The sequence below is a fragment of the Arachis ipaensis genome, chromosome B04 (assembly GCF_000816755.2).
Source record: "Arachis ipaensis cultivar K30076 chromosome B04, Araip1.1, whole genome shotgun sequence".
Classification (NCBI taxonomy): domain Eukaryota; kingdom Viridiplantae; phylum Streptophyta; class Magnoliopsida; order Fabales; family Fabaceae; genus Arachis; species Arachis ipaensis.
This window is the reverse complement of record NC_029788.2, coordinates 18,066,350-18,083,170: the sequence shown is the minus strand read 5'-3', so window position 1 is coordinate 18,083,170 and position 16,821 is coordinate 18,066,350. Positions and strand designations below refer to the sequence as shown.

At 33.4% G+C, this 16,821-nt stretch overlaps 1 protein-coding gene across 1 annotated transcript; it reads left to right on the top strand.

Moving 5' to 3' along the window:
• LOC107637649 lies at positions 10,387-14,175 on the top strand. The gene is made up of 7 exons (XM_016341031.2): positions 10,387-10,605; positions 10,694-10,732; positions 10,821-10,874; positions 11,003-11,056; positions 13,519-13,572; positions 13,655-13,726; positions 13,891-14,175. Exons 1-7 carry the CDS (start codon positions 10,549-10,551, stop codon positions 14,011-14,013), a joined length of 453 nt encoding a protein of 150 aa, XP_016196517.1. The 5' UTR covers positions 10,387-10,548; the 3' UTR covers positions 14,014-14,175.

Genomic DNA, 16,821 nt, shown 5'->3' with positions numbered 1-16,821 from the left:
CGATTGTAGACATTTTCAGGTGGAGCAACTGCCATGTCGCCATGTTATTGCTTGATGTGCTAACCAACACCTCGATTGGAAAGTGTATGTTAGCGATATGTACATGATGTTAGAGATTTGCAAGGTTTACTGAGTGGAGTTTGTCTAGTTGGGCAACATGGAGACATGGCCTGATTACCCGGGATCGACGATGGTCACGAATCCTGCCTTGAGAATAACATCAAAAGGTCGTCCCAAATCGACCCGCTATCTGAAAGAAATGGACTCACGGGAAATGCATGGTACCCGGGTATGCCGTCTTTACGAGAGACAGGGTCATAGTCGTAGTAGATGTCATCAACGTGCTAGACCAAGTGGGGTTGGTGACAGTGGTGGTTTGTAGGTCTTTTTTCGTCGTTGTATTTGAATTCTGAATTTCTAAGTTCATGTATTTTTACGTTAATGTATTTGATTTCTGCATTTCTAAGTTTACGTATTTGAATAAGTTCATGTATTTTTAAGTTAATGTATTTGAATTCTAAATTTCTAAGTTCATGTTTTGAATTATTGTATTTGAAATTATCTGACAAGTTCATGATTTAATGTATTAGAAAGATTGCAATTACAATCATAACTAAATTAGGGTAAATAGAAGTCATGACTGCTTTATGTAACTTTTAGAGGAACTACTCACAACGGGTTTGTTACCAGAAATTGCCAGGCTTTGGGTGACCAAGAAATTATGATTACTATTGGTGCAACCGGTCACAACCTTTCCATCAATCGGTAGGTCAAATATATGTAATACGTCTTCGAGTGTCACTGTAACCTCACTGACCGGCAATACGAATGTATGAGTCTCCACCCTCTACCTTCCCACAAGAGCAACTAGCAACGCAGAATGCCCTCTGATCTCTCCAACTCTTGAGATATGGTAGAATCCTGTTGTTTGTAAGGTTTCGTAGTAGATTCTAATAGATGATAAAATCTCTTTGCTTCCGGGTTAGGCTCTTGCTTAGCATCTTCCATATCAGTAACACCAATTGTATCAAATACCATTTCATTGTATCTCTCTTGGTTACCCTCCTAATTCATTTCTTCCATATTTAGTTCTCTAATCACCCGAAATCTCATTGATCGACCCACCGGCCTATTGGAACTCGAGGCAGACTGGTTGATTCCGTGCTTATCCACTTCTCCATGTTCCATCTACATCCAATACCCATCCATGAACCCATTACGATAAAAGTGAAGTATTGTCTCTGAAGGTCCTAACCACTTAGTCAGTCGACACTTATAGCACGGACACCTAGAAATCTCTTGGCTCCTAAATGGTTCCATGTTGAAGACATACGCAACAAACTTGTCAAACCCCTCAAAGAACTCAGGTTTTAACCCACCCCATCCACCATTACCCCTATCACACATTCGCAGATGAGGACTTGGAATTATTTTGCCACATACACCTTAGAATTCAACTAACAATACAACTTATTAAATCTTTTAGAAAATTTGACAGAGTTTCTTCTATAATTAGAATCTCCTACCAAGTCCAATTATCATTTTTTCACAAACCAAACATGTTTTAAACAATTTAAATGAAAATTCAGCAGAACTTCTACTTAATTCAGAGACATCCACCAAATAAATTTATCACTTTTGCACAAATAAGAACAAACATGCATTCAATAAAATAATAAATCCTAGCAGTTTTAGTGCGTAACCCCTTATTACTCCACAATTTTCCAGCAAACAAGGGTTTCAAGAAGGCGCCACTATGCAACCTTTTCCCACTTTTGTCCTAAGACTCTATTCTTGGAAAAGTAAGTCTGGCATAAAACTTAAACAATTCATTATACTCATAGATAAAAAACCAACCTGCAATATGACTGCACAGACTACAAAAGATGCAAACTCTAATTGATCCTAGAGAAAATAGCACTGTCCTAATAAAAAACAACTTATTAAATTCATAAGGCAAAACTAATTCAAAAACTATTTTGAAAAGAATAAATATAACTCAACACTGCAATTAATTAAAACCTAATTCTAATTTTACCAAATTAACAACTTCCATACCAAAAGCAAACGATATAATAATGAATCCTAATCTTCCAACAGGTCAAGCACTTCTAATTTCACCCTACCTAACCTATCCTAATATCATTTAATTTCTACTTATACTAAATTATCGTAACAAATCCTAATCATGCACTTCATTAAATAAATTTAATAAGGAATTTAATAAAATACCTAACAAAATTCTAAATTCACAAAAAAATCTTAAAAGATAAAAAAATTATAGAAAAATTATCTCTGATGGTGAATGTGTGATGGTAGAAGCATGGTGGTGTTAGGAGGCGGCAGTGACAGCGACAAGGTGACTTCCTTCAACAGGAACAACATCAACAGCAGTGGCGGCGACAGCTCCAGCAGCAGTGATAAGAGAGAGAGAGAGAGAGAGAGAGAGAGAGAGAGAGAGTTCGCAGAAGTCAGGGGGAAGGGTTTCATGTTTGAATTTTATCCCAATTTCACTATCGAATTTACTGGCCAAAAAATCCGACGATAAATCGTTCGTCGTCGCCTGTGCACAGCGTTTCACTAAACCCTGTTACCGTCAAAAAATTCTGCCGTAAAATCCGACACTAAATGTGGCACTAATGATAGAAAGTTTCGTGCCACCGATTACTGTCGAATTTAGTAATGGAATTACTAATCCGACGGTAATTTTTTTCAGAAGAATTTTCAGTTTTTCTCGTAAAAAAATTCGACGATAATGTCCGACAGTATATAGTGTTTTTCTTATAGTATAATTTTTTAACTAAACAAATTTTTATTTTAGTTATTTATATTATATTTTGTATTTATACCTATGTGTTAGAGATATTATGCAAAAATTGATAGGTTAATAATCCCGTCCAACTAACCAAGAGGAATACAAATGGTAATTGCTTGGGTTGATTAATTAAGCTTTATATTTTGTATTTGATTTGTCGTGTTTCTTTGTTATTATCTTAGTAATCGTTTGTTTTATATTCGTGTCTATAGAAGAAATAGACACGTGTACTCATGTACATTGTTTGGTTGTTGAGACTTTAATTTTTAAAAGATACATTAACCCATAAACATACATAAAATACATATATTTGGTGTCTTTCAAAAACGATAACAAATTGAGAAACAATAAATAAGACACAAATTTTTACTCTTTTATTCCTGATTATTTTTTAAAATACCAGTCTTATCCTTAGTATTAACCCCACTTTTTCTTCTTCTCCTTTTTCATTCTTTTTTCTCAGATGCTCTACCCTCCTCCTCTTCTCTCCTTTATTTTCCTGATTTTCTTGTCTATTTTCTTTGTCTCCGCCGTTGTCGTTGCGCCCTTCTCTCTTCATCTTTCTCTTTCCACTCTCCATTAATCATTCAGATCTGTCGCCTCTAAACCACCTTGGTCCAGATCTATCGCACATCCTCCTTTAAAAAAAATATGTATATGGTGTCTTTCAAAAACAATAAGATACTGAGAAACAATAAATGAGACACAAAATTTTACTCTTTTATCCCTGATTATTTTTTAAAATATCAGTCTTACCCTTCGTTCTAACTCCACTTTTTTTCTTCTCCTTTTTTATTCTCTTTTCTCAAATGCTCTAACTTCCTCTTCTTCTCTCCTTCTTTCTCCCTATTTTCTTTGCTACATTCTTTGTCTCCGCCATTGCCGCTGTGCCCTTCTCTCTTTATCTCTCTTCCTACTCTCTATTACTCATTCAGATCTGTCGCCTCTGAACCACCTTGGTCCAGATCCGTCGCATATCCTCTTTCTTTGTCCATATCCGCTACTTTCTCTTTCTCCTCGCCGCCGCCACCGCCTCTCTCTCTCTCTCTCTCTCTCTCTCTCTCTCCGGGTCGCACCAATGTCTCTCTCCCTCTTTCTCTTTGGTTTGTCATTGTTGCTCTCTCTGATTCTGCTCTCTGTCTATTCTTCTTTCTTTTTACTTCTTTCTTCATTTTTCTTTTTTTTCTAAAACGAAGTTTAAATTTTTCTTTGTTATTCATGTCTGTTGTTTTTTTAATATTATTGAATTTATTGTTGAAATTATTAGAATTTTTTAATATCTAGATAATTTACTTTTGGTTATATGAATGGTGGTGAAGGAGAAAAATAGGTGCTGGTGGATCAAAAGTTTGTGTGGTGATGGTGGTGAAGGTAGAAGATGAAAATATTATTAATTTTTTAATATTTTGTATATTTATTTTGCCAAATATAAAATATGTATACATGTATTTTGTGTCTGTGTCTTCTTAATATATGTCTCAATATCTATATCTATGTCTAAGATATAACCAAATGGAGCCTTAGATTACTAAAGATACGAACAAAGAGACACATATGCAAATGAATATATGTAATTTGTTCTGTTATTAAGACACTAGTATTTATTTATGAAGTTGTTGGTAATGAAGGTGATGAGAATTGAAAGTAAAATTTTGTCTTCAATTACATAATAATAATATGTGCCTCATCTCTTGTGTCTAATATATTACTTTTAATTTTTTGATAAGACACTAAATAAATATATTTTGTCATTATGTGTCAATATCTGTTTTTAAAATTTGTGTGTTATTAAATAGTAAACATGACTATGTTTGGTTAGTACCTTCAAAATACATAGATACAGACATAAATATACTAAAAGATATATATATAAATAGATACAAATTTTTTAAAGTATTTAACAACAATGTACTTATGTACAAGACAAAATAATTTAATTCAAATGTCAATTTTATCCTTATGAATTCTTTACTACTATCGACCACCAACATTAACATTGTCACCACTAGAGCCTTCTACCACCACTGCTATTACTGATTTTTAACTTCATCACAAAATGTTGGGTATATGAGTATGAGAAGATGACAAAATCTTATATTTATGTAGTGGTTTCAAGGCACGATTAGATCGCTTTCTTTAGATATTGTAAATAGCACTAAATCCTATACCTTAGTGCTCCAATTGCTAAATAACTTGTTATTACCCATTAAACCTTAAAACTAGTGGTCTACTAGAATAAGGTTGGGTTTCCATCATTTAGCAATAATAGGTTTTAATCCCATTTTAGCAGTAGTTTCTTTGATTTTATCCCTTGACAAACCTTTAGTCAAAGGGTTTGCTAAATTTTCTTGAGATCTTATATAAGTAATGGTAATTACACCATCATCTATTAGTTGCCTCACAAACTCATGTCTCAAACTTATATGTCTAGACTTTCCATTATAAACCTTGTTATATGCTCGAGACATGGTTGATTCACTATCACAGAAGATTGAAATGGCTGTCGTCTGCTGTGGCCACAGCTTTATATCATATAACAAATTTCTTAACCATTCCGCTTCTTTACCTGCGGCTGATAAAGCTACAAACTCAGCCTCCATAATAGAATGTGTAATACATGTTTGTTTCTTTGAGGCCCAACTTATTGCTCCACCACCTATGGTGAAAATTCATCCTGAAGTGGATTTGTTATCACTAAGATTTTTAATCCAACTTGCGTCGGAATAACCTTCTAAAACTGCGGGATAATCACTATAATGTAATCCCAAGTTTATGGTTTTCTTGAGATAACCAATAACTCTTGTTATAGCTTTCCAATGTTGATTGCTAGGCTTTCCTGTAAACCTTGATAATTTGCACACAGCAAATGTTATATCAGGTCTAGTACGATACATTGCATACATTAAACTTCCTATAGCGCTAGCATATTCTAATTGTGCTATAGGTCTTCCCATGTTTCCTTCTAATTTAAGATTAGGATCATACGGCGTATTGGATTCTTTAATTGTGAGATTATCAAATTTTTTCAATACCTTTTGATATAATGAGATTGACTTAAAGTAAAGCCAACTTCATTCTTATGCACCTTTATGCCTAATATTGTATCAACTTCATTCAAATCCTTCATCTTGAATTTAGAAGTTAGATACTCCTTCGTTATACGAATTCCTTCTAAATTTGTTCCGATGATTAACATATCATCAACATATAAACAAATGATTACTCCATAATTTTTAGTAAATTTTGAGTAAATACATTTATCCGCACTATTATGTGAGAAGCCATTTGATAACACCACTGAATCAAACTTCTCATGCCATTGTTTAGGCGCTTGTTTTAACCCATACAAAGACTTAATTAATTTGAAAACTTTCTTTTCATTTCCGGGTAGCACATAGCTTTTCGGTTGCTCCATATATATTTCTTGTGAAACATTAGTATCATTTTTGGGGATATTCTAAATTAGAAGTTGAATAATTGATAAATTTATTTTCAATAAATTCTACCTCTCTTGATTCAACAACTACATTAGACACTAAGTCTAATATTTATATGCTTTAGAATTTTGAGCATATCCTATAAAAGTGCCTTTTATGCCTCTTGGCCACAATTTGGTTCTCTTTTGATAAGGAACTCAATAAAAGGCTAAACCCCCCCACACTTTAAGATAATATAAATTAGGTTTTCTTCCTTTCCAAATTTCATAAGGAGAAACCTTTCTATGTCTTGATGATATCCTATTATGGATATGACATGATGACAATAATGCTTCACCCCACAAATTGTAAGGCAATTTTGCATTTAGTAACATTGAATTAACCATATCCACTAAGGTACAGTTTTTCCTTTCCGCCAAGCCATTTTTGTTGCGGAGTATATGGAGCGGAAGATTCATGCACAATACCATATAATTCACAAAAGTGATCAAATTCATTAGAAAAATATTCTTCACCTTGTAATGATTCAAGGATCACCACTTGTAGATCACGAAGTCTACTTACAAGGATTTGTAATTCATGAATTTGATCCATAATATCATTCATAACAAATTCAAAATATTTCATCATAGTAAACTTATCTGTTCCTTGTCGTTTAGTATTGTACTTTTCTTCCAAAGATTTCTAAATCTCCAATGGTGATTGAATTAACATATGACCTCGACATACAATAGTATCTGCATCATGTTTCTTCTTCAATTGAACAATCGTTTCTTCCTCTTCCATTGTGGAACTTCCAGCAGCATTGGCAATTGGTGTAGTCTATGAGTTAATCACATATGCAAGATTGAGAACTGAAAGAAGAAACATCATTTTGTCCTTCCAACTATTGAAGTTCGTTCCAAGAAAGCGATCTAACTTGACAAACTCTTGATTCATGACCTTGAACGTAGTGTTTTGATCTTGTGCCATTTTCAACAAATATCTCTCTAAAATTGTTGGGTATATGAGTATGAGAAGATGACAAAATCTTATATTTATGTAGTGGTTTCAAGGCACGATTAGATCGCTTTCTTTAGAGAAATATTTGTCCCCACACTTAGTTGCTATAGGGTTGATGACAATACTCTCCCAGGATACAATGAAACCTAAGAATTTCTTAATTAGCAATAGTAAGAAATTCTCAACTCTCTTGAACAAAGAAAATCTCTTAATGGTTGAGTAAATTGTACACTTAGTACTTACTTTTATTTGAAATAGTGGACAAGGACTTATTTATACATATTGCACGTAGCAATTATGATTAGTTACGTATACAAATGGTTGTGTCTTTTCTATTGCCAATAGATACAATGTTTTGAACATATACAACTCTTAAAGAGTTGTGTCCCTTTAGCCAATAGATACAATGTTTTGAACACACACAATCCTTAAAAGGTTGTGTCCTTTCAACCAAATGGTACTAAACGGCTAGTAACCGTTTATTAATATTAATAATATTAATAATAATATCAATAATATTAATAATATTAATTAATCAAATTTGTAAATACCCTTCACAAAATACTATCATAAATTTTTATTCCTTCATCAGTTCAGTAATGCAGTTTTTTTTTTAAAATTTGAAACGAATTAAAATAAATGATAAAAAAGAACAAAGATGAGACAGAAAAATCTAAGCACGCGATAGTGAAGACGACACATTTGAATAAAGATGATGATCAATGGCAATTATGAGCACGATGATATGAAAATAGAAAGAGAGAAGGGATAGCAACGACAGTATTGAGGAGGGACACGACAATGGAAGGAGAAGCATAGATGATGGCGGTGACTATGTGAAGAGAGAAAGGGAGAAAGGGATAAGGAAGAGAGAAGGAGAGGTAATGGTGTCAACGACAATGTGGAGGAGAGACATAACAATGACAAAAGGAGGATGGAGAAAATTAAAGAAAAGAGAGGAAGAAGGATCATGGATATTAAAAGGAGTTAAAACTTAAAATACATAAAAAAAAAACAAAAACTAAGTGAAGAAAGCGAGAATTATGGTTAGATTAACATAAAAGACAATTGAAATTAAAAAAAAAACACAAATATAAAATTTCGTGTTGTACTTATAAAAATTGATTTCAGTGAACAAAAATATCTCAACGTCAAATTTTTATTGACTCCACTAAAATTTAATATTAAAATTTTAAAGTACTCTTTTTTCATATCTTCAACCACCTCTTTTTCATCTTCTATGCTATTCCAACTACCATTTTTCTTAATCTTTCTTAATATCATTATCTCTAACTTACCAATCATCACTATTCTTCTCTTTGTTTGCATTTTCCTATTTTTTTTTTATCTTTTTCTTATTGGCAAGTTATTGTCTTATTGAGAACACTCCTTCTACCATTCCCTGACAAGCCTTCTTTCTTCCTTCAAAACATTGTTATTGGTAGGAATGTTCATGGATTGGATCCGATCCGCATATCCGCGACATTTATTCGAATCCGATCCGAAAATTACGGATATGGATCCGATCCGCAAGGCTATCGGGTTGGATCCGATCCGATCCACACACTTATAGGATCGGATTGCGGATTTTATATAAGTATCCGCATATTCGCAAATTCGCAAAAATAAATAAGTAAATATTCTTCTTATATTTTATTTCAACTAATAATTATGATATATGTTGTATTATTTTAATTTTATTATTTAAGAAAAGTATGTTTAATATTATTTTAAAAGTAAACATATTTAAAAGAGTAGAAAAAATGAATTTTGTTAATATTTTTTTAATAAAAATAAGATTTAAAAAATATTTTTATGTTTTACGAATATATCTGATATCCGATCCGATCTGCAAATATGCGGATCCAATCGGATCAGATCCAAACTTAAAAAAACTGTGGATATTGGATCCAATTCGATCCAATCAGCGTTTACCCCTGATCATTAGCGTCCATAGATTTACTATTATTATTACTCCTCCACCTCTTTCTTCTTCTGTTTTTTTTTTTTCCACTAGAAGAAACAATAAAAGTAGAAACAACCCACTTACCATTAGGTCTTTGCATTTACCAATCCAATTTATCACATAATCCTTCACTACAACATCCAGTGAACCTTCATTATCTTTGTTTATCAAATTGCACCCCACACCTTTCCCATTCTTCACAATTGCATTAGGCGATGTATTGGTCCTTTGTCCTTTCGGAGATTGATCTTAAAATACAAAATCATCGTCACTTTCACACTTTCTAAACCTCAACTTTGAGCTTGTTCTATGTCTTAAACTTCGTAAGTCTAAAGTCTTTCAAAATACCTAAACGAAAATAAAGAGTAAGAAGGTTGAAAATAATAATAATAAAAAAAGATAATTTATCATTAAATTCAACAGATTTAACAAAAATTGATATTTGAATATTTTGTCAACATGAATTTTTTTTATCATGGGTACTGATCCATACCGATAAACTCGGCTTCCAGAAGCTTTGACCGAGCTTCAACACAAACAGAGAAGATTCCCTCGGAAACCACCATAACCAACCGAGAATATCTGAATCACTCAAAACCAACCGAGATATAAGGAAATAACGGAAAAATCCATAACAGCCCTACTATCAAGGTCAGTATAACGGCAAGAATCACTAAGGCATGAACGTCTATATAAAGCCACCTCCTAACCCCATCAGAGAACAACTTCGGCTTTTCATCTCTTAACCTCTTCTCACTCTATCACTTGGGTGAAAATACCTCAGCATATACAATATCTCTGTTTCTATTTCTCTTATATTATATTCTCTATTATCTTGTGACATTATTGACTTGGGCGTCGGAGTCCCTTTTGCAGGTCCCACGCCAACCGCACTCTGTTCCCAGAAAGGGCGTTCCGAGCTATAGAAGGATCAACGAGCAAAATCTTGATCGAGCTATACATCGGAACACAGGAATCACACCCAGAGCGGAACAGGTACAATAATATGTATTTTAGTTTTTATGGTTAATTTTATCAATAATTTAAATATTCGTAACTAAAAATAATAGTCGTGCTAATTTTACGAAAAAAAAAAAAAAAAGAAATAGTCCCGCCCAACAGAACCTTGATTTAATCTCGGTGCCCAATTATTCAAATTTGAGTTACCTACTTAGTATATATAGTGTCTACTGGCGACAATTTTTATAACGTTATTTCTTGCTTCCATTTTCCACACTTGAAAGCAGCTCTCACACGCTCCCCCCATTTTCAAAAACAAACCAACCCCCTTTCCCTTTCTTCACAATCTCTCCAATCCGATCCCTACAATGGCTTCCCCTGATTCCGCCGCCGCCGCCGCCGCTTCCCTCCCTCCCTCCTCCACCGTTAGTGCCATTTTCTCCCTTTTTGCTTCCAACTATCTCTACTAAACATTAAATATTAATCAATTTTAGTTCTGTTTCTTTTTTTCAGAAGAAGGATGACGTCACTCCGATTTCGTCTAAAATCGCGGTCCGTTTTCGAAAATACACTTTTATTTCCTACGTTATGTATTTATTTGTGTATTAATGAATCTTGTTTGCCATTGTTTACTTCTCAGGAACTAAATGAATCGAGATCGGAGCTTCTCACGAGAATCCAGAGTTTGAAACAGGTGATAAAAAAAAAAAAAGTATCCCTTTTCTAAATTCCTTAGTTCACAGTTCTCAGTGACTGCTCTCTCCGCTCTCTTTTCTTAGTTTATTTACTTTGTTTATTTTATTTTTGGTGTATTAATTATAGGATTTGCAAAGTTGGAGGTCAAAGCTAGACACACAAGTGAAGGTTTATCGCGATGTAAGTGATCTTCATTCTCAGTCTGTGGAAAATATTTAAATAGAGACTGCATTTTTTGTGAAAGGTTTTGAGCGATGAGGATTGCTATGTTATGCTTTGTATCACTAATTTCCGGTGATAGTGTACTTTGTTCATTTTGGATTGAATGGTATTTCTTAAAATTGATCTGTTAGGATCCTTAATTGCATTTGATGCAACAAATTTTATATTGTCCTGAAGATACTTGTTAGTATTATCTAGTTTCCTGTTTAGTGTTTTTGATTGCATCATTTGCGATAGCTATTGTTTATGCCTTGTCAAGTACCATTAGGGTGCGCATACAATGTCTCCTGATATATACTGAACAAATTTATGTTTGGGGTTTCTCGCTTTTACGGACCAAAATAGCTATTAGGCCAATTCCTTTTCCTTCTTCGATAGTGTCGAATCATACATTGCTGAGCGTTTGAGAGTTTATGCTGGGTCTGCTACTCTGCCTTGTGCATATGTTCATTTGTTCCCATTTGCTGGAGTAAGTTGTACGAATTGGTCCATTTCTGAGTTCGCATTACATATTTTGTGCTTCTGCCAGGAAAAAATTAACTACATAGGGTAATGGACAGCCAGCCTTTAACCTTTGTTCTTATCTTCACACGAACAAGATTGCCTATATAGTTTCTTTCTTCCAGTAGTTAGAACTGTTGAAGAGCTCTAGGGTAAGGTACATCCTTGATTGTCAGTGACAAGGGTTGCATGCTTTTCAAATAATCTATAATACATTTTACAACACTATTGTATATAGTATCAATTATCATACCAAGAAACTTGCAGCTTTGCCATCAGTTTATATCTCAGTCACCTCCATGTGAATGATGACCCATGAAGCTCTCTTCTATTTCAATCTGTCTTCTTAGACTTTCTGCCTTCTCTACTGGCATGCTTCTCTTCTCTTATTTTTGGTACTTACTTCATTCATAGTTCAAGAATGCTTCATGCTTCTTTCATTAAAACCAAAGCTAAGTAATGTCCCTAGATGCCTTGGTGATTGCTCCTCATTTCTTGAGTTGCTTCAATTGTTTCTTTTCCAACTTTATCTTGTGCCTAACATATATACTTTAACAATGATAAGAGTTTGTTAAGTTGCCATGATTGCATAAGTTGTGTAAAAACTGTAAAAGGACTAGGGAGTTAAATGTTAGGATTTAGGGCCCATTAGCCAGGAGTTAGTTACCATAAATGAAGGTAAGAAGGAATTAGTTAGGTGTGGTTGATCTTTGTAACATTATAAAATTGGAAGTGCTTCGTTGCTTACTCTTCCTCAAGTTAGTGTAACTTTTTCTTGGGTTCTCGAATCTCAACACATTGTCTTGATCCTAAAACAATACTACAATTACTTCCAGTTCTTGATTGCAGTTCTAACAGAATAGCTCAAAATATCGGATGATATAAGGAAAGTTTCTTGTTGCAGTTTTTCAAATCAACTTGTGAGCTCCTAAATTTACATTAGAAAAGCATTTGAATTTTGAATGAAAGCAGTTCTAACAAATTAAGTCTTGTGCTTGGTGCATTGTTGGTAGAACCAATTTACATTTTCCTATGGGCAAAGAATGGTGTTTAGCTTATCATACTCCTTTATGTTAGATAAGATTATACAAGAATTGAGTAAGATATAGGCATACAGGATATAATATATCTTTGAAGAAGCTTACTATAAAATGTCAACCCCAAACACTGCCTATTACTGCAATGATACAGTAAGCTACGAAATCTTAGGCTCTTAGCTAGATTAAGAACTAAGAATAGCAATAACTACCTTGTACCAGCTAGGATAAAACTTAACAATGAAAGGTTTAAATTACCGTTAGAGTAGCTTCCCCCACAACCTATCTCTCTGTAATTTATTATTATATTTGATTGACATATAGAAGCAACATGTTAGGTCTGAGAGCCTTAAAAAATGATGGTTCCTTGGGACATGGCAGGCACATATTTATTCTTTCTTGCATTATAGTTTACCTAATTCATAGTGGATTCCTATGTCATTAATTGATTATGTAATCATAATACAAAAACTGATAGGAAAAACAGATTTTCTCCACTTTTTGTTTCTGTTTTGTGTGATTTTTTGTTATTATGGTTGTTGAGACCTTCTTTTATAACTGGTTTGGAGATTTCCTATTTCTTTTTTGATAAAAAGAAGAGATTTATTGTGACAAAGATAAGGAGAATACAGAATGCAAAGGAAGATGAGCAACCCTCCGTAGAATAAAAAAAAAGAAAAAAAAAAAGAAAACAATGTATAGCAGAATGCATCAATATAGCAAACTATCCAATTGCTCAATATATGTACCTTATATGAAATAGTATTTAACATCAAATCTTATTCTGAAATTCTTTGAAGTTTCGATGTACTTCAGCTTCATTTTTTATGCATGTGATAAATCTGTAGTTTGACAACTCAGTATTTATTTGTGTTCATGCAGGAGCTGTCAGAACTTAAGAAAACACTCAATGTTGAAGTGGAGCAACTACGAACAGTAAGTGTGCTTTTGGATTTTCCCTCAAGTTTCTCTTTCAACATAATTTGGATATTCAAAATTTGTGTAAATCAAAAACTAGGAATTCCAAGACCTTAGGACCACCCTTCAGCAGCAACAGGAGGATGTTACAGCAAGCTTAAAAAACTTGGGGGTAAGTCATTGAAAGGAAGGATTATTTATTTTACTTCCAATCTTTCAAAACATACAGCAATTTTGACAAAGTGGTCATTGTCCATATAATTTCTAGGATTAGTTTTAGGATGGTTGTTCCAATTGTTAAATGTTCTAACATTAACATAATGAATGCATTTGCAGCTTCAGGATGTAGCAGGAGATGTAAAACAAACTCAATCACAGGAGGTTAAGATTGAGGAAATTGACAAGGAAGAGCAACAGGTATTACCTGAAGAGCATACTGCCAAAGTGGATAAAATTTAAACACAAGGAGCAGTTTGTTCCCTTAGAGGAGGCTGAGAGATTTTCCATGTTGTATTATTAGTTGTGTGTGACGTGTTTGATGAGTACTGCTGCGTATGATAATACAGGATTCATCAATCAATGGTAACTTCTGTGGTTGCCCTTCATTTCTAGCCTATGAAATTTGCATAGTAACTTAAGATAGTATCCGAAATTTTAGGTTAATCAAATTTTAATCTTCGAATTTATGATAAACTATTATTATAGTAATTATGAAATTTTAGTAAGACTTAATAATTGTAACTAAAATTAAAATGATAATAATTGATAATATTTTTTAATTTAAAAATAAAAAGATTATTAAAATATAAAAAATATTACTTTAATTGTAAATAATACTATTAATACTATACATATTTATTTGGAGAGAAAAACATTTTTTTTCAAGATTTACTCTAATAGTCGTGCATCAAATCAAGTTGAACATATTGTTCCTCTTGCATTGACTCGAGGCTTTGCAAATTAGCTTGCTTCATCGGGGTCATATCTACTATATTAATAATTGCTAAAAAATTCATCGAATAATAATACTATACATATTTATTTGGAGAGAAAAACATTTTTTTTCAAGATTTACTCTAATAGTCGTGCATCAAATCAAGTTGAACATATTGTTCCTCTTGCATTGACTCGAGGCTTTGCAAATTAGCTTGCTTAACACAGTTCATCGGGGTTGAGGCTGTGGATTTGTGGCTAGTATTAAACAAGAATAAAGTTCTACGTTCAAGTTATAATTTTAACAAAGTCTAATTAAGTATTTTAATTTTTTTTTTTATTTTTACATGTAGATTTTTTTAAATTTGTATATACAGGTTTTTTTCTTTTTCTTTTATTATTGTCATTACCAATTTTAACATTTTGCTAACATTTTTATTGATTCTAATTTTTGTGTGTCATAAATAATTTTAGTTCATTTTTTAGTTTATTTGATATTCATTTGGATCCAGAAATGATTTTGATGTGTTTTTGTAGATGATTGAGTCTTTTTGACTACTTGTTCAAATTTGAACTAATTTCGGTTCATTTGTAAATAAATTGAGGTTCATTTGATACTGTTGATAAATATTGACCAATTTTTTTATTCCTTAAATAATTTCGGTTCATTTCTTAGTTTAATTGAGGTTTATTTGAATCCAGAAATGAATTCGATGCATTTTTGTTAAAAAATGAGCCTTTTTTACTGCTTGTTCAAATTTAAACAAATTTTGGTTCATTTGTATGTTAATTGAAGTTTATGATGCACGAACACCGACACGGACACGGGACACGGGACACGTCGACACGTATTTGAAATATTTATTTTTTTAATAAATAATAATATATACTATTTCTAAATTTATTTTAAGAATACATGTTAAGAATAAGATTGGACACGCTGACACGTGATGGTATTTAGGTGTGTCTAAACGTGTCCAGAATTTTTTTTTTTTTATTAAGATACGGTTAGACACAGCAGACACGCATGTCGGATGAGTGTCTGTGAGTGTCGTGTCCAAAATGTGTCCGACACGCGGACACGACAACTCAACGAAGTGTCCGTGCTTCATAGATTGAGGTTCACTTTATGCTGTTGATAAGTATTGACCAAATTTTTTAGCAAAGAAGAATGAAATTATTCATTATCACTTTATTCAATTGCATTAGATTCTATTCCATTCCATTCAATTTGTCTTGAAAGTCATCCCAATCTTTAGGACAAATTGTTCATCGACAACATATTTGGACTGCAAATGAATCGAAATATTATTATAACAACATCATTTGTAGAATAACAAATGAACCGAACTCCGTACTTAGGGAGAATGAGAGAAGGAGAGAGCGGGAGCGAGTGTTTGAGGGCGAAACGCAGGGAGGATGGCGGCCATGCTGTCAAAAGAGATAAGGGGGAGAGTGTGGGTGTGGGTGCATCCGGTGCCAAGGAAGGTTTCTCATGAGAGGGTTTTTCAAAGTCTACAAAGGTCTCCTTTAGAGATAAAGTCATTAGTCCAGAGAAATCGAAAGCCTTTGCACTTGCAAGATCTCTATCTGGGGATAGTATAGTGACGGTGGTGGGCAAGTAGAACGATCCCCAAACTCCGTGTGTAAACTTCACTGAAGAAGCCAAGCTTTGTTTAGCAGAACCTTATCGAGAAGCTTTGGTGATCAAGGTTCTTGATAAAAATTATAGTTACACAGCTCTTTCACACAAGCTTCGGATAGTTTGGCACATCAAAGGTGGCTTTGATCTGCTTGATGTGGGGTTTGGGTACTTCATGGTAAAATTTGATGCAGGTGAAGATCGTGAGAAGGTCATACTTGGTGTCCCATAGTTGATTGAAGGACACTATATTGCTGTAAAACCGTGGGATATAGATTTCCGGCCATGTGAGCAATCCTTCGGGTCTACGCTTGTATGAGTTCGGGTTTTGAAACTCCCAATCTGATGCTATCAGGAACAGACCATGATGCGTATTGCTTCTGCAATAGGAGTCCTGATAAACCCATATTTTATGATATATTTTGTGCTCAATTTAAGTGATTTATTCAATCCTTCACTCACTTATTCATGTAAATTGCATGGTTTTACTTTCCCTTTCTTATTATGTGATATATGTGAAAAACATGTTTCCTAGGCTTTAAAAATATTAATTTTAATTACCCTTTATCACCATCCGATGCCGTGATTCGTGTGTTGAGTATTTTCAGATCTCCTAAGGCAGGAATGATTTAAAGGATGGAAAGGAAACATACAAAAATGGAAGGAAAGCACAAAATGGAGTTTTTGAGGAA